The 24,718-nt window shown below is 46.4% G+C and overlaps 1 protein-coding gene across 7 annotated transcripts in view; it reads right to left on the bottom strand.

Annotated features, from left to right (window-relative positions):
• FARP1 (FERM, ARH/RhoGEF and pleckstrin domain protein 1) overlaps window positions 1-24,718 on the bottom strand; it is a 289,826-nt gene that overhangs the window by 64,597 nt on the left and 200,511 nt on the right. For all 7 annotated transcript variants that reach the window (XM_059042018.2, XM_067016604.1, XM_059042013.2 and 4 more), the window contains exons 4-9: window positions 20,492-20,534; window positions 17,264-17,342; window positions 10,413-10,510; window positions 5,411-5,525; window positions 4,071-4,218; window positions 1,159-1,254 (exon numbers count right to left, since the gene is read on the bottom strand). In XM_059042018.2, the coding sequence (XP_058898001.1) occupies window positions 1,159-1,254; window positions 4,071-4,218; window positions 5,411-5,525; window positions 10,413-10,510; window positions 17,264-17,342; window positions 20,492-20,534 (579 nt within the window). The remainder of the gene's footprint in view (window positions 1-1,158; window positions 1,255-4,070; window positions 4,219-5,410; window positions 5,526-10,412; window positions 10,511-17,263; window positions 17,343-20,491; window positions 20,535-24,718) is intronic.

The following is a 24,718-nucleotide window of genomic DNA, read 5'->3' as shown; positions in this document are numbered from 1 at the left end:
TGGGGATACTCAGAAGTTAAAACATTTCCTTTGACAGAAATCATAAACAAGTTCTGTTTACTTGGCTTGCATTTCCTTCTTGAAAAAATACCCGAGTACTGAGATGCCTCTTCTGCCTCCTTAAAATAACTGAAACACATTTCTTCTCTCTGTTTTCTCCCCCATGGTTCATGCCAACGTTGAAGAGTGTGCTGAAGCCTCTTCTCCATCAAAAAGCATATGGCTCCAGCCTCCGGGTGGCCCCAGGGACCATACAGAAAATGAGCATTTTTTCTGGAGCACTGAAGTATCACCCAAGGCTGAAAAATTCATGTCCTTTGATTTGGGAAAGGGGATATGGTAATTTTCTACTTCCAGACTGAATGCTCTCAATTTAAGTGACCATGGTATGTAAACAAATGTTACCACAGCCCTTAAGGTTCTCAGCGGTTCCAGCCATTTTGGGAGAACCTCACGGTTCTCGGTAGCGCAGTCTCAACTTACAGACAAGTCGTGCTGCAGCACACAGTCTTTTGGACTCAAAACACGTCTTCTCACAGAAAACAACTTCCAGTGGGTGCCTGCTTCCCAAATCAGGCCATAAAAACCTGTTTCATCCATAATGTAACCAAATTACTATACACCTAGACTGCCATTTATAATCTTTTTCTCCCTCCATGGGAAAAAGCACTCCAGTTCTGGCTGGGGACGTCAGCACTCTGTCGCCCCTCCATCCCTATTTTTAGGGTGGGTGGAGAGAACCCTTTCTTCCTTCTCTGACCCAGCGCCATGCGAGCGACATCTTTAGAGGGAGGGGCCGGGTCAGCTCGTGAGGGTGCGCGGTCAGGGGGTGGGGACAACGGCAGGACCGCCCCCGGGTGGGGAGGGGCAGACCTGGAGCACACGGCAGGATGCTGACCGGGGTGTCGAGGTAGCCGAGGCTGGAGACACGGCGACTGCACGGGAGGGGGCGGCCCGTAGGTGCACAGCGAAGTGACCCCTCCCTGGGCACACACCTGCGCCCTCTGTCTACTGCTGATGACAGCTGCGGAGGACTGGATACACCGTACAGACTGGCAGACACCCGGAGAGCTGCCGGCCATGGGTTCCACCTGCGCCCTAGCGGGACCCGCCCCACCCCAAGGGGGCTCGCTGGTCTCCTCCCCGAGAGGCACTTACGTTCACATCTGGGCGGAGCTTGATGAGAAAGCGCTTCCTCTTGAAGCTCAGCTTCCGCACCTTTGCCCAGTTGAAGGCATTGATCTTCGTAAAACCCTGGGAAGAAAGGTATCGGCCAGTGAGCCGGGAAATGAACGACAAGGGGAGCTGAAAGGAGGGCTGACGTTCTACCGTTCCTAAGCATGCCTGTTGCTGGAGAATTCCTGGGCTCCGCGACTGTGGGATGACCCTCATTCCCTTCCTGGATCATTGTTTCTCACTAATTATATGATCTGGCCTTCAAATTAAGTCTGCCTCCAGGGAGAGAAGAGGCCGGCGGAGGGGCTGATACGGAGAAAGATAAATAAAAATAAACACCATGACAACCACCACCACTACTGGCGACCATCACGGGCCGAGCGCCAGGCGCTGTCCCAAGTCCTCTGCAGCCCTTATCTTGTGAAGCCTGACACGAAACCCAGGGAGCTGGATTTATTATCTTCATTCTACACTGTGGAAACCGCAGCATGGCTAGATTTTAATTTGTCCGAAATCACACGGTTACTGCAGCAGAATGCGATTCCCGGGCTTGTGCCGTAACAACCAGCAGCCGTTGGTACAGCCACAGAAGCAACACAGCGGTTAGCGATCACCCGCTCTGTCCACCCTGCTCTGCTTCCAACAGCACAAGCAGGGCCGGGTAGGGGAGACACCCACCCCCACCCCCGCTCCGGGTGTCTCTGAGGCCAGAGAACAGTCCCCGAGAGGGACACACACATCTTCATCTTTGATCGCCAGGTGGGACTGGGGGAGACACCAGATACCAGCTCCTATCTGTCCCGTCCTCTCAACTGGAATTAGAAATCCTCGAGCCCATGTGAACACCAGAACCATTTGTTTAACTTGGAGCAATCAGGCACAGGCAAGAAGATTAATTTCAAGATACAGTCCTCGGGCTTCCCTGGTGGCGCAGTGGTTGGGAGTCCGCCTGCCGATGCAGGGGACGCGGGTTCGTGCCCCGGTCCGGGAAGATCCCACGTGCCGCGGAGCGGCTGGGCCCGTGAGCCGTGGCCGCTGAGCCTGCGCGTCCGGAGCCTACGCTCCGCAATGGGAGAGGCCACAACAGTGAGAGGCCCGCGTACCACAAAAAAAAAAAAAAAAAAGATACAGTCCTCGTGTACGATGGCGTTACAGAGCGATTCTCAACACGTCAAGGGTCTCAAACACAATCCGAGCAAATTGATTCAGTTGTGAGGCACTTCTTTCCCCGACTATGATCTTTAGAAATGTTTAAGGGTTTTAAGTTTGAAGTGGCACGCTAGGACTGGCAACCACATTGTTTTACTGTTGTCTCTCTCGTCAGGGGCGCCTAGATTATTTCTGCAGGCCAGTGAGTATTAGGGACAGTCACCTCCTCAAATACCACGCTGCTCACAAAATGCCACTTCCTAGCGTCCCACAGGAAACCCAACTTCAACTTCTCTTGGGACACGAACCTTTGGTAATTAGTGTCCGTCATAAACATCTGATACAGGAGCAAAGAATCACTGGGGTTACTTTGGTAAAATACGAAGGGGGAAGTGTAACCCAATCTGGCGAAGCTCAAAAAAAAAAAAAGAGTTCTAGGCCATGCACGTATTTACACCTTCAAAACTGGGTGAAATCTGACCCTATTTCATGAGAAAAGCAGATGCTTTCTTCATAGCCCTTTGAAACCAAAGCAACCAAAGCACAGATTACCCACTTTTGTTTAAAAGAGAAAGGCTTGAGGGATATATTGTACAGCACAGGGAATCTAGGCTATATATAGATATATATATATATCTCTTTTAAATTAGGAATCTTTTTTTTTTTAATTGAAGTATAGTTGATTTACAATACTGGGTAAGTTTCAGGTGTACAGAAAAATGATTGTTATATATATATTTATATATATATGTAAACATCTATAGTTTTTTAAAAATTATTTTCCATTATAGTTTATTACTAGGCAATATTTTATAACAACTTTAAATGCAGTACAACCTATAAACTATTCCATCACTATGTCATGTACCTGAAACTAGTATAATATTGTGAACCAACGATTTCAACATAAAAAAAGAGAAAAGTCTTGAGGAAACCTTTGGAGTGATGAGTAGTTCACTGTCCTGATTTCACTGATGGTTTCACGGGATCTACATATTTAAGAACTTATACATATTTAAGAACCGCATGCTTTAAGTGTGTGCATTTAACTGCATGTCAATAGTACTTCAATGAAATTGTCAAGAAAAAGGGATGCATTGACCAACAGCAGTACAGTAGCAGTGTGGTCAAGGGTGCACACATTTCAGGGAGCAGAGTGCTATGTCCTTACGTAAAACACAGGTAAGGGTCCAAGGGCAGTATGTGTGTAGCTGCAAAATTACAGCAGGACATGGACATAGCTTCTGTGAATTTATAAAACCGCTATATCTTCTAAGTTAGGTAAATGTGAAACCACAAACAAGCTAACTTAGGTAAAACCCAAATCAGGTTAAAAAAAAAAAAAAAGAACCCAAATTAGGTTAAAAAAAAATCAGATGAATATCACGGGCAGGTGTGAAAAAGGTGTTTATATTGGGGATCTGAAATCTTGATTCCATTATACTGTGTTCAAAGTTAGGTCAACAGAGAGATAGGGATTTCTATGCTCCTACAAAGTCAATAAATGCAAACAAATCTGCACTCATGGATTCCCCAACCAGAGCAAGGCAAAGGAAATCAAATCTGCACGTTTGAGGGTCTGGACAGAAACAGGAAACCCTGAGATGAGGTTTGTTTTTCCCTGTTCACCTAAAAATAACTATCAGAGGTCTTAGCCTGGACCACCCAACATGGAATCAGAGTTGAAGGGCCAACGCTTATCTCTGCAACACCAAGGGAACTGAGCTGGTTCTAAACGCTCTTACCTGAAACACTAGAATCCCTGTGTTGGCCACAGCCAGGTTGATCTTAGTGCCTTCCCGGTCCTTAGCTGGGTGCAATCGGATGCCGTACATCTCCAGCCTGCGGGCAATCTCCAGGAGCTGGAAATCCGATTCTGCTGGTGTTTGTCCACTGACAAAACAAAAATTCAAGAGAAAGGCCAGGAGATTTGAATTCTCCATGTCTATGAATTCAAGATTAAGCATCTTCTCTGGGGAAATAAAAAGGCATTTCATCACCAACAATGGGGCTACCCGATCGGATGACATCCAGCCTCCCATTCATTATAACCCAAAGTTGAGCAACTGGAACAAAAGCTCTATTGCTTGTGTAACACAAAACCCCAAAAGTCTATCGCAAACTCGGCCAGTTTTTTTGAATCTCAAAGAGTTTTCTTTAAGGTCATATAAAAGCAAAACACGATCATGTTGAAACAAGTTTCTAGTCACTTACAATAGCCCTAAACTTGCAAAGTTCAACACTCTGTCAAGGCAACTATCACTAAGACTCAAGTGCCTTCCTTGAAATACAACAACAAAAACAAAAGGCACAGAGAATGCTTTGAAAATATATATATTTTTTAAAAAAATTTATTTTTAATTAATTTATTTTGGGAGGGCTGTGTTGGGTCTTCATTGCTGCACGCGGGCTTTCTCTAGTTGCGGTGAGCGGGCTTCTCATTGCGGTGGCTTCTCTTGTTGCAGAGCACGGACTCTAGGCACGTGAGCTTCAGCAGTTGTGGCTCGTGGGCTCAGTAGTTGCGGCTCATGGGCTCTAGAGCGCAGGCTCAGTAGTTGTGGTACATGGGCTTAATTGCTCCGCGGCATGTGGGACCTTCCCAGACCAGGGGTCGAACCCGTGTCCCCTGCATTGGCAGGCAGATTCTTATCCACTGTGCCACCAGGGAAGCCCTGAAAATATTTTATTGATCAAAACAGAAAACCAAAATGGACATGGCACAAAGGTTCTCCATTTTCACGATATTCTTATACTGTCCCTAGTTACCATGTCCCCCTTCCCGATTTCCTGGTACTTGGTCTTATACTCTTCCTTTTACTCCAAAGCATGGGGTGTCCTAAGTTCCAGTGCTACTCTGGTCTCACAGGAAAGCAAGCAAGGAGCCCAGAGGTCTGGTCTTGAGTGCGTAACCTGTGTTACCAATAGTCCAGGATAACTAACCACACTCAGTGAGCCTCTGTGCTCTCCTCCCTCACCCTTTGTATATTTCTTCCCAGTAAGTCGTGTGTGTGTGTGTCTATCCACGTATGTCAAAGGACAGAGAGGAGGAGCTCAAAGCAAGTAGGAAGCAACAAAGGAGACTTACATGTGGTTATGGTGAAATTCCACAATTTTGTCTTCTAGAGCATCTTGCTGAGGTATGTACTTATTTTTTGCCAAATGCTCTCTGTCCGATGCTTCATCAAAGTCCCCAATCTCAGCTACAAAGAAAGAGAGAAAGAAAAACCAGCCACATATGATTAATACTTCACAATTTGTTATACTCCCAGTGGACTGTTCCCCAACTAGCAAACCGGAAAAACTAGCAGACAACACAAGACAATCCCAGCTGGTAGGTATCCTAAGGGCTAGATGTGAGGAGCTGCGCCTGTGAGGGCACATTTAACAACTGTGCCAACGTAAGATGACAGTTTCCGCTTTTTCTCATCTCTACCAGTTGGAAGGAAAACTTCAGAATCATCCATCTTTAGCCATCCATGTTCCCGGTTTGTTTCTTTCCTCCCCACCCCAACTAGGGGTTCACTTCTACTTCAGGCAGTACATTCTAGATATGTGGATTAAGGCCTTCTGACTTCTCAATAAGCCCCAGAATTTCAGGGCTTGACAAAATCAACTTTGGAGACACACGTATAGCAATTATTAGTGCAAATCCCAAATGCTTTATCATGGAGAGAAAAGACGATTATAACTAGGGGTAAACGCACATAATCTACTTTGGTAAACATAAATCCAAGTGTCTTAAATTTTCTGTAGTTGTGCTGTCAGAAATGACAGATCAGATCGCAAATTCTTACAAATTTTTAGTCTACAAGGAAGGGGATGCATGATTTTCTCAAGTCCCCGAAATTGCTCTAATCTGGAAAACTAAAGGATAGAGCTTTAAATTAATAATTGTACCTTAACACTAGCTCCAGCTCAGTTTATAGCAGTTTAATACAGATGGAACAGCATGCCTTTATCATACAGTCTGCGTAACAAGCTTAAGAAAATGACCAGAGTCCAACTGTTTACAATAAAAGTAAGTAAACCGTTGCCGTGAAGCCTAATTTTCACTTTGTCATGTGAAGCAGCTTGTCACACTTTGGGCAACGCACCCCAGTAATCATGCAGGATGTGACCTACATGTTGCTATAAATCACAGCTACTGAGAATAGTTGCTTGGCCCCAGCTGGGCCACTGGAAGAATCAGTCACCCACTAGCTCCTCACTGCCATGGCAAATCAATAACATGATTTCCTAGTTGCATTTTTGTGAACAAATTTCACCTTCCCTAAGTAAAGCTGCCACCCTCCACCACAGAAAACTGTGCAGGAGTGGCCATACTGTCAGCCTCACTGGTTTGCCATGGCGATGGTGAAACCGTTTTTTCTGCACTTCCTCCTGTCCGGCCTCGAGAAAGCACAGCTCGTATCTCCTCATTCACGGTAGTGCTGTTGCATCAAGTCCCCGCGCACGTCGAATTAGTGAAGATTAAACCATCATCCCCGGGGGAAATACAGGGCTAGGTTCCTGCGAGACCCTTGAAATATTTTCACCAACTAACCTTGTATTCTGTGTGTTTCTGTTGAAAGACGTCCCGTTTTATGTACCTTGTTGACTCGTTAACACTGGACCCATGGCCAGCAGCACGGTAACTCCCGTCTGAACGAAGCTTATCTACACCCGTAAACACCCGTGTTTACTTTCTCCGTGAGGCACATGGAAACCTCCCTGCACTCAGGAACACTACACAGCACTTCAGCAACGATGCCTGGGGCCCATTTAAAACAGGGAAATCAACAAAAGGCACAGAAATGCAAAAAGCGTGGCTCCAAAGAGATCACAAAAAGGACACTTGTTTCCAGCATGACAGCTGAAACCACAAGGCAGAGCATCACCTCCTCCGACCTCCACTGGGGAGGTGAGGGAGGGGCGACTCGAAGTTTTTATACCCTCTTGCGCATGCCTGCGAGTAACCGTGAAAGCGCCCACAGTGCTGATTCTGGGCTTACAAATAAGTTTGAGAGAGCAGGTGAATTTGCAAACTTGAAATCTGCAAATAATGAAGACGGACTGCGTATGGTGGGAGGGAGAGGGGACTCACCTAACTCCTAAATTTCTTACGAGTTTTAAGTTTGGGTTCCTTAACATATGGATTTTATAACAGAGCCTTTTCCATAATTCAATAGAAACCAGCTAAGAATTCCAGTTTTTCCTCTGGCATCAGGGTCAATACATGCCTAAGCTGTCTTTTCCTCGGAGTCACTTGCTTTTCAACTCCTAAAATGCAAGGGGAACACACAACTGTGAAATCCACCTTCTCCCACATGCTATCTTCTTGGAAACATGGAAATAGGCACCTCCTTACGTCTGGAGCGTCTGAGAATTTTAAGTGTGCAAGATATGACTATTTTTTCATTAAAGGTGGCATAGTAGCTGATGTGTATACTAAATTCCTTAGCAGTCTACTCTTGGCAAAAAAATAAGAACACCCACCCCCCCCCCCCGCCACGCAAATCCTGTGAGAGGTCTCACGAGGGTGCGCTCGCACAAACTTGTTCTGTCAGGCACAGCCCTCAGGATGGACGCGCACGCGACCTGCAGAAATGTCGCCCCACCGTGCCTCCTCTGTTACGTCAGGCCCAGACAGTGTTTGATTCTTCTCTTCATCAGCTTGCCCCACGTGGTCTATGCATAATCAGCTAGAGAGTATGAAAAGTCTGAAATATATACAGGGGATATCTAAGGCCAGCGGAACCAATGAAAACAATGTGAAAGATTGTGAACAATGTGAAACAATGTGAAAGATGACTCCATGAATTCAAGTGAAAGGGAGGCCATTTTTTTTTTTTTTTTTTTTTGCTGTATGTGGGCCTCTCACTGTTGTGGCCTCTCCCGTTGCGGAGCACAGGCTCCGGACGCGCAGGCCCAGCGGCCATGGCTCACGGGCTTAGTTGCTCCGCGGCATGTGGGATCTTCCCGGACCAGGGCACGAACCCGTGTCTCCTGCATCGGCAGGCGGATTCTCAACCACTGCGCCACCAGGGAAGCCCGGGAGGCCATTTTTTTAAAAAATCAGATTGCGTGTATAGATAACAGAGGAGAGGAAAATATAGCTCACTAGAGATAATTTTCCATCAGCATTAATATCGCTTCTGCAGAAGGGAGATGAGTTGACCCCTCCTACCTTACTGATGACGTCAATAACTACCGATAATTTAAATGAACACACCACTCACAGAGGACTCTGAAACATCGCCTTCCATGACAGAATGTACAGGATGCTTCAAAATACAGAAATGGGGCTTTGCAAGCATAAGAGTATAGAAACAGTGTGTCACGCAACTGCATATCACAGAGTATAGAAATAGCAGGAATACTTCTGAACCCACCTATTTCATTTCCTTTGGAGAACTCAAGATGCCCAGAGGATCTTGAGCCCCTTGTTGGTGTCTGGGGGTGAGGGGTCCGTCAGACCAAGCACGTGGTTTTCTGGACTCCCGTGACCCTCCACTGCCCATGTATGCAAGCAAGATTCACTCCGTATTTAAAAAGGAAGATTCACTCTTTCTTTAAAAAGGAAGGGCCTTAGGAGGAAGGGGCTACAAGACTGAATGGCATCAGGAAGAGCTGACTAAATTTCTCTTCTCTCACCAAAGGCCCAGGGTCAGAGACCTTGGCTGAAGGTGCTATTCCAGTAAGGAAGCTCTATGTCAAAATTTCCCATTGTTTGGAAAGGGAGGGCCCTAGGTGAGTGAGGATAAAGAAAGGAGGGTATATTTATTGAACACCTAACATATGCTGAATATTGATACTATCATTTCATTTTCTTCTGTTATGAAACAGATTCTATTATCCCCCTGTTCCAAAGGAAAGAGAGGCTGGAGGCTTAGGAGCTTGCCAGGGTGAACAATCAACTAACAGAAACGAGGTCTGCCTGATTCAAAGCCCTCCTCTGTCCACTGTCACCGTAAGGAGAGAGAAGACCAAACACGGGAAAGGCAAGTTATGTAACTTTCTGTGCCAAAGCTTCCTCATTTTAAAATGGGGATAACAGTACCGAGCTCACAGCGTTGTTATAAGAATTAAATGAGATAATATACACAGAACTGGAACACAGTAAAGTTTTAAAAGTTTACCTACTTTTTTTTTTTGGCCTGTGTTTTCTTCCTCACGTCATTTTTTCAAATTAATAAGAAAACATCCATCTACGAAGTCTGGCAGATATTCAACAATGGCCATGCTCAAAAAATAAGATAGGCATGGTCTCAAGAAACACCTCATCATTTTTGGACTAAGGTAATTTGTTGACTACGGGGAGTGACCCTTCCTACAAACCTGTGGAAAGCCTGTTAACTGGGCAGTTATCCGGACAGGATGGGGCTGATTATATGGGACTACTTTGTATACAATGGAAATTTTAGAATGATATGCTAGCACGATTTTTTTTATACTAGTGCTTTTATATGTTGACCTTGGTCTATATACATCATTTCCTTCCTGAAACATAATGCGTACATTCCATCTCAAGTAACTTCTGCCTCGACGAGGACAAAAGAAATGCCCAGGTGAGCAGTCAGGAAGCCTTAGAAGGAGCACAATGTAACTTATCCTGTGTCTAGAGGAAGAAAGTTAAAATATCTAGCTTCAAGCATAACTTGGGCTCCGTCCAGCTCCATGTGTTTCGGCTTACTGAACTCTCCGGCAGAATACAAGAAGGGAAATCTTTGACAGTTTTATGTCTGAAGGCTAATGTGCCACATTCAGTGATGAATATTAAATCCACGAACAGGACAGAACAAGTTGAGTCTACTTTGCCACCGCGTATCCAAGCTTCTCCTTTGAGTCAACTGAGTTTTCAACAAATGCGTAGTCCTTAGAAAGAGTAGACAAACTCCAGATCACAAAATTCCCGGGTCAGCGTTTGGCGGGGGATAGAGTATATATACACGAAGTTAGGAGTACTGTTTCCCACCCCTTGGGTTTCAAGCTAATTGCAGTGTAAGACAACGACACTATTGCTTTCAGTGGATGTCATTTTTCTCCCCACCAAGCAGATCACTGTGTTACTTCCCACGTGCTTTCTGAAGGAAACCAACAGAACTTACATTGCACAATGTGTGAGATCAAGAGGGCAGCGCTGGTGTCACTACACGTCAGCCTGCCTTGAGCCAGGTCCTGCTTCACCTGCAGAGCAAATAGGTACCTGCGAATACAAAGAGAGATGGGTGTCATATACGTAGAGATGGGTGTCAAGCAAAGAGGGTGGGAAGGTCTGGCAACAAAGTCAGGGTCACTTTGCTCACTGGCAACTTGCCCACACCGTGAGGACCTAAAGGAAGGTACATACACCAAAGAACAAGAAAGTCTGCACAGGAGGGATGAATTCCCGCTGCTACTGGCTGCAGTGTAAATATTCACACCTCCCTTAAAGCACCGGCAGACATATGCGGCAATCTTTCCACACAATGAGTAATGCATTTCATTTTATATGGAGAGATACAGCCATAAGTAATTAAGACTGTAACTTACCACCCTATCTATTTTTGCAGGGTATAGCACACATTTAACATTTTTTCACAGATCAGTCAAATATACTAAAAAAAATGGCTTTATGGCTCAGACAATAACAGTAGGCTATCATGGTTAGGAAAAGCCTTGCCAATGGAATTGGAAACACAAGAGTGTCTTTGTTTGTGGTGTAATAAGTCACTCAGCTTCTTCCATAAGCCTCAGTTGCCAGATCTTTAAAAATCAATTTAAGGTATTTAAAAATTCTTTCCTTTATGAAGTAGAACAAAGCAAGTAACATTTCTGGTGGAAGAAAAAAAGTATAAATCAAAGAAATGAAGTAAAAACAGGGCGACGTTAAAATCGATTTGACAATATCAATATGAACGCATAGATTTTTCAGAAAGATATTTGCTAGTTTTGCCCACTGTCTAGGAGGAGCGTCACTTCGGCAGCAACCTTTAGCAACCAGATTCTGGCTCTCACACAATTACCCATGAGAAGGATACAGACGTAGGACCTTGCAGAAATGCGAGGTTCCCGGTGTGGGGCGGAGGAAAGTACAAAGCAAGCTGGAAGATCTAGTTATGCCAGAGAGAAAGGCAGCTTGCAAATATAATTGGGTTATATTAAAAGGGGGGAAAAAAACCTTGAAGGGGCTTCCACTGGCCAAAGTTGTGACAACTTGAGTAGCAATAAAGAATGATTAAAGTGAACTGAAACACATGGAACCAATAAAACTTTATGAGTCCATTATAATAGTCATAAAAATAGAAAGCAGAAAAAATAGAATGTATCACCATTTGAGGAGTCTATTCAAGAAATTCTTTTTTAGAAACTGGTAACCCAAGGCAAAAACGTGGGCATGTAATCTACCTCTCCAGTAGGAAGGGTGTTTCAGGATATACAGACAATCTAAGTAGATGAGGCAAAGTTCTACTTTACAGAAGAACACCGACAAATAACACAATTATAAAACCCTCATCCCATACCTCTAAAGAAATTATTGACTTGGCAAGGATTGTTAATCAGTATAAAAACCACTTAGGAGTTTGGACATTTGCATACAAAGTCATATGACTTTCCTTCACAACGGAAAGGTCAGAATGTCACCACCCTTACCTCAGTCATCAATCTCAGCATCACTAATGAAACAGGAAACACACGGCATCACTTAGGATGGGATTCTAGCCAAGAATGTTTAACTTGTATCCTTTAGAACTAAGGTCTAGTTTGCAGGAAATACAGAAGATAGAGGAATAAGCTAAACAGGAAGCAACCAGACAAATTTAGCAGGTGAGCTATTTTCCAGTATGACCGGTTCAGTTTCTTCGACAAGATGGTATATCAGGAAGAGAAAAAAAGAGGCTCTGCTAGATTAAGAGGTCCAAAGGGCATAACAACCAGATACAACGTGGTCCTACAGTGAATTTCACGTTAGATGAGCAGATATAAATGACATCTGGGGAACAAAGCAGGACATGTGAGTACGGCCAGGGTATCAGATGAGATGAACAGTACATGTCTATGCACAGAAAAAATCAGAAAGGCTCTCTCACTGCTATGTTAACAACGCTCAGCTCTGGGCAGCAAGAACACAGTAGTTTTATCTGCTTGGTCTTGTTTACCTGTATATTCCTTCTACACTGTACATTGATTACTTTTTTTTTTTTTTTTTTTTTTTTTTGCGGTATGCGGGCCTCTCACCGTTGTGGCCTCTCCCGTCGCGGAGCACAGGCTCCGGACGCGCAGGCCCAGCGGCCATAGCTCACGGGCCCAGCCGCTCCGCGGCATGTGGGATCCTCCCGGACCGGGGCACGAACCCGTGTCCCCTGCATCGGCAGGCGGACTCTCAACCACTGCGCCACCAGGGAAGCCCCATTGATTACTTTTGTAATAACAAAGGGTTCTTTTTAATTTTTTTTAAAAAGGGCTTTGAACACGACTAACCATAGAAGTGGCCTTCAGAATTAAATGAGATAATACATGGAAAGCATAGTGACCAGAATGAAAACATTCAGTATACGTTAACAATTTTTTTTTAAAGAAAAATGAATCCCCTTTAAGTTGTTTAGAAAATTCCATGATTAAGAACTAAAGAACTACAGAGGCATTCTGTAACCAGAAAAAAAAAAAAAAAAAAAACCAAAAAACACCCACAGATCCACTAGTTGACAACAGTTGACCTTTATCCACCCCCCTCCAATGCAATGTTTATTCATTCATCCATTCATTCACTGTCTTTTATCTCTCCCTGTCTCTGTCTCTCTCCCTGAAAAGTCAAAGTAGAGAATGGCAGAGCATATAAAGTAATCACAACGTCAGCACATAGGTTTATATGGGAAGATGTGGTACTAATTGTACCTCTGGATTTGGCAGTGGTTATTGTTTCTTGAAGCCAACACTTAGAACGACAGGCTTTAATTCTTATCTGTGTGGTTAATTTTTACCTATGTAGGAAGAATGTATGTTTTACTTATTTTTAAATTTTTTTTTTGCTGTACGTGGGCCTCTCACCGCTGTGGCCTCTCCCGTTGCGGAGCGCAGGCTCCGGACACGCAGGCTCAGCGGCCATGGCTCACGGGCCCAGCCGCTCCGCGGCACGTGGGATCTTCCCGGACCGGGGCACGAACCCGCGTCCCCTGCATCGGCAGGCGGACTCTCAACCACTGCGCCACCAGGGGAGCCCAGAATGTATGTTTTAAAAGCATGATGTTCCGAATGTGGTAACAGCTACCAATTCAGACACAGGATGATGTGTCTAGGGACAGACTCAGGGTCAGGGTCCGACAGGCTTCGGGGCCTCTGGGGAGGGTCCCCTGTGGGTGGCGAGACGGCGCTGGGTTCCGAGAGCTCACCTATTTAGACAGAAGACGAGTGCCCCGCTGCCAACTGCAGGAGGACTTTGTCACTCCCTGATTACTGACTTGTGCTAAGGCCCTTGTAATCTGAGAAAGACCTTCCTGGGTACCGTCTCATCTTCTCGTAAAGACAGCTGTAAGTCCCACACGCTGGCTGCAGGGCTAACTTTAGAACTTCCACAGCACCTTTTGCATTCGAAACCGAAGCACCTCCAATCAAATTCACATGAAGGGCTCAAAGCGGAATCAACTCTCCTTGGCGGAAGGATGGATGTGAGGAGGGAGGCAATGACAGCGGCCGGGCCAATCAGAGGGCTGTCACTTCCAGGGACCTCAGGGGAGGAAATCACACCCATCTTGATGCCATGGTTTAAACATGCCTGTTTCAATTTATTTCATCCGGAGCTCTTCATCTTTCTTTCCTTCTTCAGTGTACAGTGCGACGTCTCTGCCAGCCAAAAGACAATACTGCAGCAGGCCCCACAGAGCAGCAAATTCTGATAGGTCCCCCGCACCTTTAAGAACACAGCCAAGTAGAAACTGGATCCCACGTCAGATGCGACGCTCTTGGAGTACGTCTGACCTCACCAGCACAGCCAAGTGATTCCGGGCTCTGCCAGAAGAAAGGCTGCTGACTCCTTTTCCAAAGACCCCTCCCCCAAGCGGTTTTCAACTTGCACCTCGGAATCCGTACTTTTCTCCTTCTAGATGCCTGAGCCCTGCTGTCAGCAGGACAAGAGCTCCAGTGAGAGTGTAGTTCAATAAATAGAAAGGAATTCAGCTTCTTGTTTAACAGCAAAGTGCAATTTAATCTTCGATCTATATAAATAGGAAGCCGAAAGCTATTCCTGGAGGCCCGAAGAATTAGCTGCAGCTCGAGTCACTTAAAGTCTGCTGAACTGCGGGCCCATTTCCGTCTGTCTCCCTCTTTTCTGCGCCTCCCTCGCCTATGAAGCAGTGTCCATATAGGGCTTCTCCCAAACCCTCCCTCTCTCACCATCTGCCATAGAAAACTGCCTGGCATCTCAACGGTCCCATCCTGAAATTTCTGCTCGACTAGGAAATTTGAGAGTGCGGGAGAACAACATTTTGGATCTGGGAAGTAGCCTTCCCGGCATACCTTGTGACAAAGCGGAAAGCCACGGGGAGCTTCTACACTTCCCATCAATTTTATCACCCCGGAGCCAAAGGAATTCTCTCCTCGGAAAAGATTTCTAAAATGTCAGTTAACACTGGGAGCCAGAAAACAGCGACAACAGACCCCCCAAACCTGCTACGTCCAGCTGAGCTTGTGTCCCTTGAGGACTTTATCAGATCGGTCAGAACAGCTGGCAAAATACCAGGCACACACACGGCTTGACGGTCACAAGTTGTCTGGAATTTTCTAACAAGGACCAGAATGGCAGAAAATCACAAATCCCTAGGGAGGATGAGTCACAAAAACTGAAAAGGTGCAAAACTCATCGCAAAGTAGAACGGGGAGAAAGGACTGGGGGGCCGTGGTAATTTATGCCGCCAACTTCCTAAGCAGGATGAAGGCCCAGTGAGATGCGGGTGGAAAAGGCAGCTACTGTCCAACGGCCGGACTGGCCTTCAGATTCCTTTCAACATTCCGAGCTTCGAGCAACATACGTTCCAACAACAGGAACACCAGCCCCAGAAGCTGAGACACGGTAGCCCCAATAAGGACACCGCATGAAGATGCGACTGGTGCCGGCAGCTTGGAGCTCGGGCGGCGGCCCCAGCCGCCCCTTCTCGGCGGGAAGCGCCCCGGCCGAGGCACGCGGTCCCCGGAAGATTGACAGCCTCTGCGGTTCCCAGCCACTCAGCCGCTTCGTTCATCTGAGGGGTGAAAGTGGAGGTGAACCATCAGCGGTGACTCATTCAGAACACGTGAAGCCACGGGAAGCGCCTTCGCCTTCCTCTCTTTCTGGAATCGCACCGTCGTGTATCTGGTGCCCCTCCTGACGCGGCCCCGGGATGTCCGGCGGGGACCTCAAACGTGATCTGGCAGAACCAAACTCCTGACTCTCCACCCTCCCCAGTCCCCTACTTCCCTCCACCCCTTCCCGTTCTAGTTGCTACCCATCCATCTAGCTGCGGCTTAGGTCAAAACCTTAAGCACCCCTTCGCCCTCAGCCTCCACCCACAACCCGTCACAAATTCAAATCGGCCCCGCCTCCAGCACGTGCCCCAAACGCATGTGTTTTCTCCATTTCCACTCCTACCACCTCCGTTGCCGCCATCACCCTGGCCTGGGTGACTGCCATCTCTTCCTGCCATCCTCTCCTCGGTATCTATGGCAACCAGTCTCTCAACACGACGTGTTATCGGGCCTCTGCCCCACCTCAAGGCACTTCGCCCTCGATGTCCCTGCCAGGCGAGCCCTCTTTTAGGTATCTGAACGTCTGGAGCTTGTTTCTGCCTTGGGCACTGCCTCACCAGCCCTTCTACCTGGAAAGCTCTTCCTCCGAAAATGACCGACAGATCCTTGTCGCTTTCTCAGCCCAAGCATCCGAGACCAGGCACTGTAAAGCCGTCACCAATCACCTTCTGTCACATCATCCACTTCCATTACCTAAAGGCTCTTACCATTATCTGGTATTTTCCCTGTTTATTTAATCATCGTGTCTGTTCCCGTGAAAGTCGGGCCCCCCGTCCCTGGAACAAGGCTCGCACACCGTGTATACTCCGCCGATACCGTGGACCGAATGTTTTCATCTCTTTGATAAATGATGAACCACTTAACAAACTCAACCACCCAAAGGACTGTGCTCTCAACCCAGAGGGACAAGAAAGATGTGACAGCCCTCATCCTGAACAGCTACAGCTTGAAAGGCACGTGCTGCAAGAATCTGGCGGGTCAGGCTCGTGTAGCGTGGTCTTGAAAGGGAGGCGTTTTATCTTCGCGTGTTCCCACCAGGCTCTGCTCTCTTCTGGAACAGCACGTGTCTTGCTGTAAATTATAAAATGGGTAGCAGTGGGCACGGAGATGAGGATGATGGGGGTTGTCACTCAGAGCGTCCCTGCGGGGCTCCGGGCACTCTCCGCAAACCAGTGCTCATCCCGAAAACAACGCCAGCCAAGCAAGCACTGCAGTCGCGCTGACACGGGAATTAACAGAGGTGCGGGGGCGTTTAGTAACCAACCGGCTGGTCGCACGGCCACCGGGGGCAGGGCTTGGCCACACTTTCAGAGAAACTGACGTACAGTTCATGTCGATTCGCCCGCGGCAGCAACAGAGAGAAACTGAGTTCACATCGTGGTTTCACAGAAGAGATTCATTTCCCAAAACTGTCTTGTGATGCGACAGGTTTCAGAGGGGGAAATAACGACAGTTAACAGATTGTAAGCCCAGACACTTCATAGCACAGCCTTCGAGAGACCAGCTTTCAGGGAAACCGTGGTACTTTCTTTCTTCCCATGGGTGTAAACACAGCTGGGAGAGAGGAAGGTTAACCTGTCGAGCTCAGAGCAGATGCCGGTCAAGGAAACACTGTGAAAATGTTTCATCGGTTGACTTAGAACATTCACTCCCTGCCCCTCAGCACCCACAGCAATAAATACCCAGTTTCCAAACCACTAACCTTGTGAGTTCTTCTTGGAGTTGTGTGTGGTCAGGTGGAAAGAATTTCACCACAAACTTGACAACGACATGCTTTGGCCCTAGAAAGGGGGGAAAAAGCAGTAGAGCATTTATTGATTTGTCTTTCAAATGCCTCAGAGGAAAAGATGTAAGAGGGTATATTAGATTCCAAATAATAGGTCTTATTCTAAGCTGCCCAGAGCACTCTGCCAATATCCAAGGCACTTAATAGCTGCTTAAGTTGGTTACTAATTCGCATTTTCATATTGTGGGGAGACAGACACCTGTTTGGGGTTTTTTAAATTATACTTTTTGGCCACACCGCATGGCATGTAGGATCTTAGTTCCCCGACCAGGGATGGAACCCACGCCCATCCCTGCATTGAAAGCACGGAGTCTCAACTACTGGACCCCCAGGGAAGTTCCAGATACCCGGTTTTAAAAAATACTGTGACAGGCGTATTACATTGAGGCATCAAACTTTTCCCCTGGAGACGTAAATTGTACCCGGATTTTAAAAGCAGGCATTTGTCTTCAAAAATTTATCTGTCTGGGCTTCCCTGGTAGCACAGTGGTTGAGAGTCCGCCTGCCGATGCAGGGGACACGGGTTCGAGCCCTGGTCTGGGAAGATCCCACATGCCGCGGAGCGGCTGGGCCCGTGAGCCACAGCTACTGAGCCTGCGTGTCTGGAGCCTGTGCTCCGCAACTAGAGAGGCCCGCGCACCGCGATGAAGAGTGGCCCCTGCTTGCCACAACAAGAGAAAGCCCTCGCATGGAAACGAAGACCCAACACAGAAAATATAAATAAATTAATTAATAAAACAAAGGATTAGTCTTTGCCAAAGAATGATTAAAGTTTAAAAAAAAATTTATCTGTCTGCTTTAGTCCAAATATAGGCTTTAAACAGCTTAAGGAAGAGATAACGAAAAAGTAAGCCAGTTACGTTATTTATTATTTCTAACTCTCATCAAGGTACAGCGGCTACTGTGTTCATCACAGTTGGTCAAAAGCCTTTACTAAGTGTCTCATACACCATCTTACCGATAAGTTCCAACAAAATTAGGAAGCAGATCTGGGAGGGGGTGGGCAGGGTAGACTGGGAATGAGACAGGGAACTTTCCAGAATTCAAACAGAACATCAACTAGATTATAAAATAATAATTTGTAACCCGAGTCAGAGTTTATTTTGCTGTATAAGCCACAATACAAAAGCAATCTTATAGGTTTTCTGCCATTTGGAATAACAGCAAAAGTTTGTGTTCTATGAAATACAAGGTATTATGATGAAATCCAAATTTTAACAGCAGTTGTATACAAGTAAAAAATGTCTTTTTTTGCTCTACCTTTCACCATCACAAAAGATAGATGTTGTACTTTAATTTTTATAACACACTCAAATTTAGGGGAAAAAAACCCCAAACGACGTATCATAAGATGAAGGTGTTGGCAATACGTACAAAACTAGGAGGAAAAAAAACAAGGCACAGGAAAACTGAAACCAAGAGAAGCCGGGATTCTTTCCACTAACCATTCTAAAAATTAACAGAAATCCTCGCGTGTCAATTCTGGATCCCAAAACACCAAGAACAAAATGGGGAAGATGGGAAGGTCCAGCTCACTCTCCCCAGCAATTTTCACAGATGGGGAATTAAATGAAGCTACTTGGATCCTTAGGAAACCGGAAGCTAGGAAGATGCTAGCACTAAATGCAAAATGACAGCTTTGTCACACGGGGCGAGTCACAGCCCACTGAGATGAAAAGGAGAGCCTCTGCTCCGGTGCTAAACCAAACCACAGCCGCTGTCCTGGGTCTGACACTTTTCCACCATCAGCAGTTCCCATCGCGGGTTACTGCGGGAACAAATGTCATCATTTTAGATGCTGTGCTTCCTCCAGCCTTCAGGCCTGGCGGCTTCTCACAGCAATGTGTCCCCCACACTTAGTCCTAGGCCAGCCACCCAATAAACGCTGAACAACAGCTGTTTCGTTTTCTGCAATAACGATTGCTTAATTTAAATGACAGAAGATCAATATCAATTTCAATTGCATAAGGGCCAGTCAACACAGTGTGCCTGTTTATTACAGCCACATAAGTTGCTGTAAGTAGCCTGGTGGGATTTCTTTTTTAAAAAAAAATAAACTTAGTTTGTTTATTTATTTTTGGCTGTGTTGGGTCTTCGTGGTGGTGCACGGGCTTCTCACCGTGGTGGCTTCTTGTGTTGCGGAGCACGGGCTCTAGTTGCGCGGGCTTCAGTTAGCTGTGGCGCTCAGGCTCAGTAGCTGTGGCTCGTGGGCTCTAGAGCGCAGGCTCAGTAGTTGCGGCGCTAGCTGCTCCGCGGCATGTGGGATCTTCCCGGACCAGGGCTCAAACCCGTGTTCCTTACATTGGCAGGCGGATTCTTAACCACTGCACTGGTGGGCTTTCTTAATCAGACATAAAACCGACCCCAAGACGTATTGTGTGATTCATGTTCAACTAAAGGAATGCAGTTTTGTTACCATCCTCAGTCTCTTGCCTGGTCTCTGGCTGCAGTGAGGGACAATTTCGGATGAACTGGAGAAGAGAGCTTGTCTCTGAACTTGACCTCACAGCGGAGAGAGGGGAGGATGGTCTGGCGCTGACGCACAGTGAGAAGGGAGGGAAAAAGCAAGTGTTCCCTTTCCTTACTTCTCTCCTAGACCCTCCTTAATCTTTCCTTCAACAACACGGTCTAAATGCAAGGCAGACTCCCTTCTGTCCTGCTTGCCAATCTCACACACACACACACACACTCTCACGCTCACACAGTTTTGGGCACCTGATTTTCCCAAACACCACTTGCATTCTGATCTCACAGGCTTTGAAAAGGCAGCACAGGAAACCTAATGGCAATTTTATGAATAAATGGTTCCACCTCCCCCCTTCAAAAGTGACATAAGAAACATGAGCACAGACCAGACAAGCTCAACTGCCCTGGGTTTTAAGAGCCTGCTTTAGTCGTTAATTAAAATGACATTTGTTTTCCAAGTTTTGATTACCAAATTGTTATATATTAAAATTGCAAAAGATACATTTAATAGTACGTGGATTAGTGGCTGCTGAAATGCAATCACAGGGTAAAAAAAGAAAGTATGGCCCCAGTGCTTGACACCACAGGGCAGACTACGCCTAGACAAGGAAGACGTCTGGCTTTATATTGGACGTCATGTTAAACAGGCGGGGGTGGGGGTGGGGGCGGTATACTTACTTCTAATCTGCTTGACAATAGGTTTTAAGAGATCCAGCCACACCTACAAAGGAAAAGAGAACAGACTGAGACATCAATTCTCAATGAGAGTGCAAGTGTTTTGAGACTCCACTAGGAGCTATTTAAAATCAAAATATTTTTGAGGATTTGAAGCAGTCTGTGCCTTTTTTTCCCTCCAGAATGCCATAACTTACATTGTCTCCCATGTTTATAGAACGGATCCGAGCTTGCTAATATTATCCCTGAGCTTGAAAATTAAAAATCTCTCCTAGATGCAAATAGTGCACGGTTCACTAAGAACTTTTCTATCCTCACTGGTACTTTGATCACAGTTAACTATTCAGTAAATAGTAACGCGTAATTGCACATCTAGCTATAAACAGAGCAAAATATGCGTGCTCCTTAGTGAAACAAAATACACGTCTATAGATGTACGTACACAACAGCACATCTTTGAGGGGTACGGAAAGGGAGTGAATATTTATAGAACATACTTCTGCACAAGGCACCATCCATAAGCTATTTACCTCTCAAAGCAAGGCCAGAGGATTTCTGTTGGTCGGGAGAGAAATCTGAGACTTGCAGAGGCTCAATAATTTGTCCCAGGCCCTCAGCTAGAATGTGGCAGAGCTAGGACTGAAATCAGGTTTGTCCAACTTCAGAGTCCAGACTCTTTTCACACACATTCTCCTTAGCATGCAATTCAAGCGGCAAAATTTTAAAAGAAGAGAGAAACCAGTTGTCATTAATAAAGTAAAAGTTAACCCTTGAACTTGTAATCATGTGAAAGGGTTCTACTGAAGCTCTTATTTGCATATATGATTTTTTAAAAGTTAATGGGCTTAATGTAAAGAGGGTTTTATAAGTAAATATGAAAAAGAGAAACACTCCTAAAGAAAATTAGGCAAAGAAGAACAGGTAATTGGTGAAGAAAAAATGCCAATGGCTAAACAAGAGAATGTCCAAGTTTAGGAGTAACTTGCACTACAAATGCAAATTTAATCAAATACCATTTCCACCCATTCAATACGCATCTAGATATGCCTGTATGCAGTGCACGTCTGTATTTCATAAACCCAGAGTTGGCAAGGGTGCCAGGAAATGGACACTGCCTTACTCTACTGGTGGATGTGTGAACTGGCACAATGTTTCTGGAGACGAATCAGGCAATAATTTTCTAAAGCCTAAAAAGTATTCATAGACATACTCTTTCATCCCGTAACTTGACTTCTGATGAATTATCTGAGAGGGTGGGAAAATGTGTTTGGGGGGGGTGGGAAGATGGGTGATTTCTTCTCTTCTTCTGCCTTTCTGTATCATCCAAATTACCTTCAATGATCACTCAGAATTCTCATAATGAAAAAAGTGAAAGTAAAAAAATTTAAGTGTCTATTTATTCAGGTTAATCTTCCCCCCCACCTTTTCAAGTAAATATGATTTTCTAATGAAATTCTCATTTCTATTTTCCCCGTCCCCTACCACTCTGTTATATGAGAAAAACAATAAAGGCATTGGTTGACTTAGGATCATCTCCACTGTCACATTCATAAGACTCAACCTTAAAATGAGAGAGAATAATCATTCAAAACAACAATCGTCGTTTGTGCGATGGATTATTTTTCTCCCAAGAATCCTAAAAGATGGCAAAAATATCTCCATCTGACAGATGGGAAAAGTGGGATTCAAACCATAGCTGCCCAGGGCTGGGACTCGAACCCTGTTCTTCAAACCCATTTATCCATTCAACACATCACTGTGTCGCTCTGCTGGGTTCTGGGAATACAATGACGGGAGACCAATCGTGGTGCCTGCTTCATGGAGCACATGGTCTAGTGAGAAAGCCAGGAAACAAAACCTTCCCAAGAAAAGTAAAGAAGTACCTGAGACAAAGGAAACAAGGGGGAGTCCCAGAAGACTCTGAGGGTCAGGATAGAGAGGTTTGACCCAGTTAACAGGTGGGCTAGAGGCAGGAGGAGGCCTTCCCTGAAGGTGACATTGTGCTGAAATCTGAAGAGAGGTGAGACGAAGCCATGAAGACACGCAGTAAGAACACCTGTCCAGGTGACTTAACATTAGGGGAGACCAACATGACAGCAGAACGAGGTTGGTGGGTCAGGAAGGGGCCAGACCCCACAGAGGCCACGTTAAGACACTTCATCGTTATCCTGAGAACACTGGGAAGAATTTTAAATATGGGGCTGATACGATCAGATTTGCACTTTGAAAGGATTACTCTGGCGGTGTGAGAACAGAAAGAAGGGGTCAGAATAGACGCAGGTTATCTGCTGCAGTCGTCCAGGCAAAAGAGGATGGTGTTTTGGACCAGGAGGGCAGAAGTAGAGTTGGGGAAAATTAGGTGGAATCAAGAAAAATGTAACATGGACGCGTCCCTGGTGGCGCAGTGGTTAAGCACCTGTCCGCCGACGCAGGGGACGCGGGTTCGAGCCCCGGTCCGGGAAGATCCCACGTGCCGCGGAGCAACTAAGCCCGTGCGCCACAACTACTGAGCCCGCGCGCCTAGAGGCCGTGCTCTGCAACAAGAGAAGCCACCGCGGTGAGAAGCCCGCGCACCGCAAAGGAGAGTAGCCCCCCGCTGGACACGACTAGAGAGAGCCCGCGTGCAACAACGAAGACCAAACGCAGCCAAAAATAAATAAATAATTTTTTTTAAAAAAAAGCAAGAAAGGAAAGAAACATGTAACAGCTAAAATCCAGTGGGACTTACCGATGGGCTAGATGTGGTTGGCCGAGAAGGAGACATTAACCAGAATGACACCGAGATCTCTGCCATAGGCATCTGGGTGGATGCTGCTGGCATTCAGAGCACTGGAAGAGGGCCAGGACGGAGAGGTTCTAGACACTTTCATTTTAGGAGGTGCCCTTGGATTTCATGAGGAAGGAACGTATGAACATGGCGGGACACACGCATCCAAGGCTCAGAGAAGCCTGGGCGGGAGATCTCACGTTGGGAGGCTGCCAGCACTGTGACTCCATGAGGACAGGACGGCCTCGCGGAGGCCCAGAGGATGAAATGCATCAGCACTGATGACGCGTCTACCTTAGAACGGCCGACGGGAGCAGACGAGGACAGAAGGAACGCAAGGAGAGAGTCACGTCACGGAAGCCACAGGAAGGCAGCGTTTCCAGAAGGAAGAACACCAAGAGTTGTTGAAAGACCGAACAAGATGAGAGCTAGAGTATCTGCTGGTCAGTGGACTTGGAGAGGGAGCTGAAAGTCTGGTGGACGGTGGGGAGACAGGAAGGACGAACAGCTTGTCCAAGGAGCTTGGCTGGGAAGGAAGAGACCAGAGAACCGGGGGGGGGGGGGGGGGGGGGGGGGGGAGTCAGATAAAGGCGCTGTTTATTTGCTCGTCTTCCACAGGAGGCACCTGGGGGGGGGGGGGTGCTTAAAAAGGGGAGGGGCTGGGACTTCCCTGGAGGCCCAGTGGTTAAGAATTTGTACTTCCACTGCGGGGAGCAGGGGTTCAATCCCTGGTCAGGGAACTAGGATCCCGCGTGCCACGTGCTGTGGCCAAAAAAAAAAGGCGGAGGGAGGGTTTCACAGTACGACAACATCCTAAGACGCCTGGAATGGTGCGGAAAGATAGCTCTAAAACGTAGGGCACTGGAGATAGAAAGAAGAGCTTTTCCAGCGGCAGGCAGGCAGGGAGCAGAAAGGCTAATGGTAGATGTACGTCAGTTTACACTTCTGCGTGGGGAAGATGAGAAAGTGCCTCTTTGACACCATATGTTTACCCCTGTAAAACCTGAGGGTTGGAGGATGTGGGCGAGTGGAGAAGGTTCGACACAGCTGTGTTTGCGTGTGAGAGAATTAACTGAAGATCCCTAGAGGGATTTCCTGTAGCTGCTGAGCGCCCACTCGGGAGCCTGCCAGCCTGTGCTCACCCGGCCTCCAAGCCTGCCTCAGGGGAACCACCTCTGAGGGCTTTCACCCTTGCCAATTCTGCCACAGAATCTGCCTTAACTTCTGCAAACCACTCGGGACCAAACAGATATGCTCTGGCAACGTAGCAGCCAATTTTATGAATTGTTTTACAACATCTCTCTTCTGTTTTTGGCATTTCTGTGGAATTCATCGAATACAAGCACCAATTTGAGCCAACCGAGCGTGTGGTTTTAAACCATGAAGGCCTGGGAACATCACACTGGCCTCAATTAGCCTGTCTAGTAGAGTTCTATGGCAACAACGCTCCGAGGCATAGGTTA

The sequence above is a fragment of the Kogia breviceps genome, chromosome 16 (assembly GCF_026419965.1).
Source record: "Kogia breviceps isolate mKogBre1 chromosome 16, mKogBre1 haplotype 1, whole genome shotgun sequence".
Lineage (NCBI taxonomy): Eukaryota > Metazoa > Chordata > Mammalia > Artiodactyla > Physeteridae > Kogia > Kogia breviceps.
The sequence above is the reverse complement of the archived record's forward strand: the minus strand, read 5'-3'. Positions and strand labels throughout refer to the sequence as shown.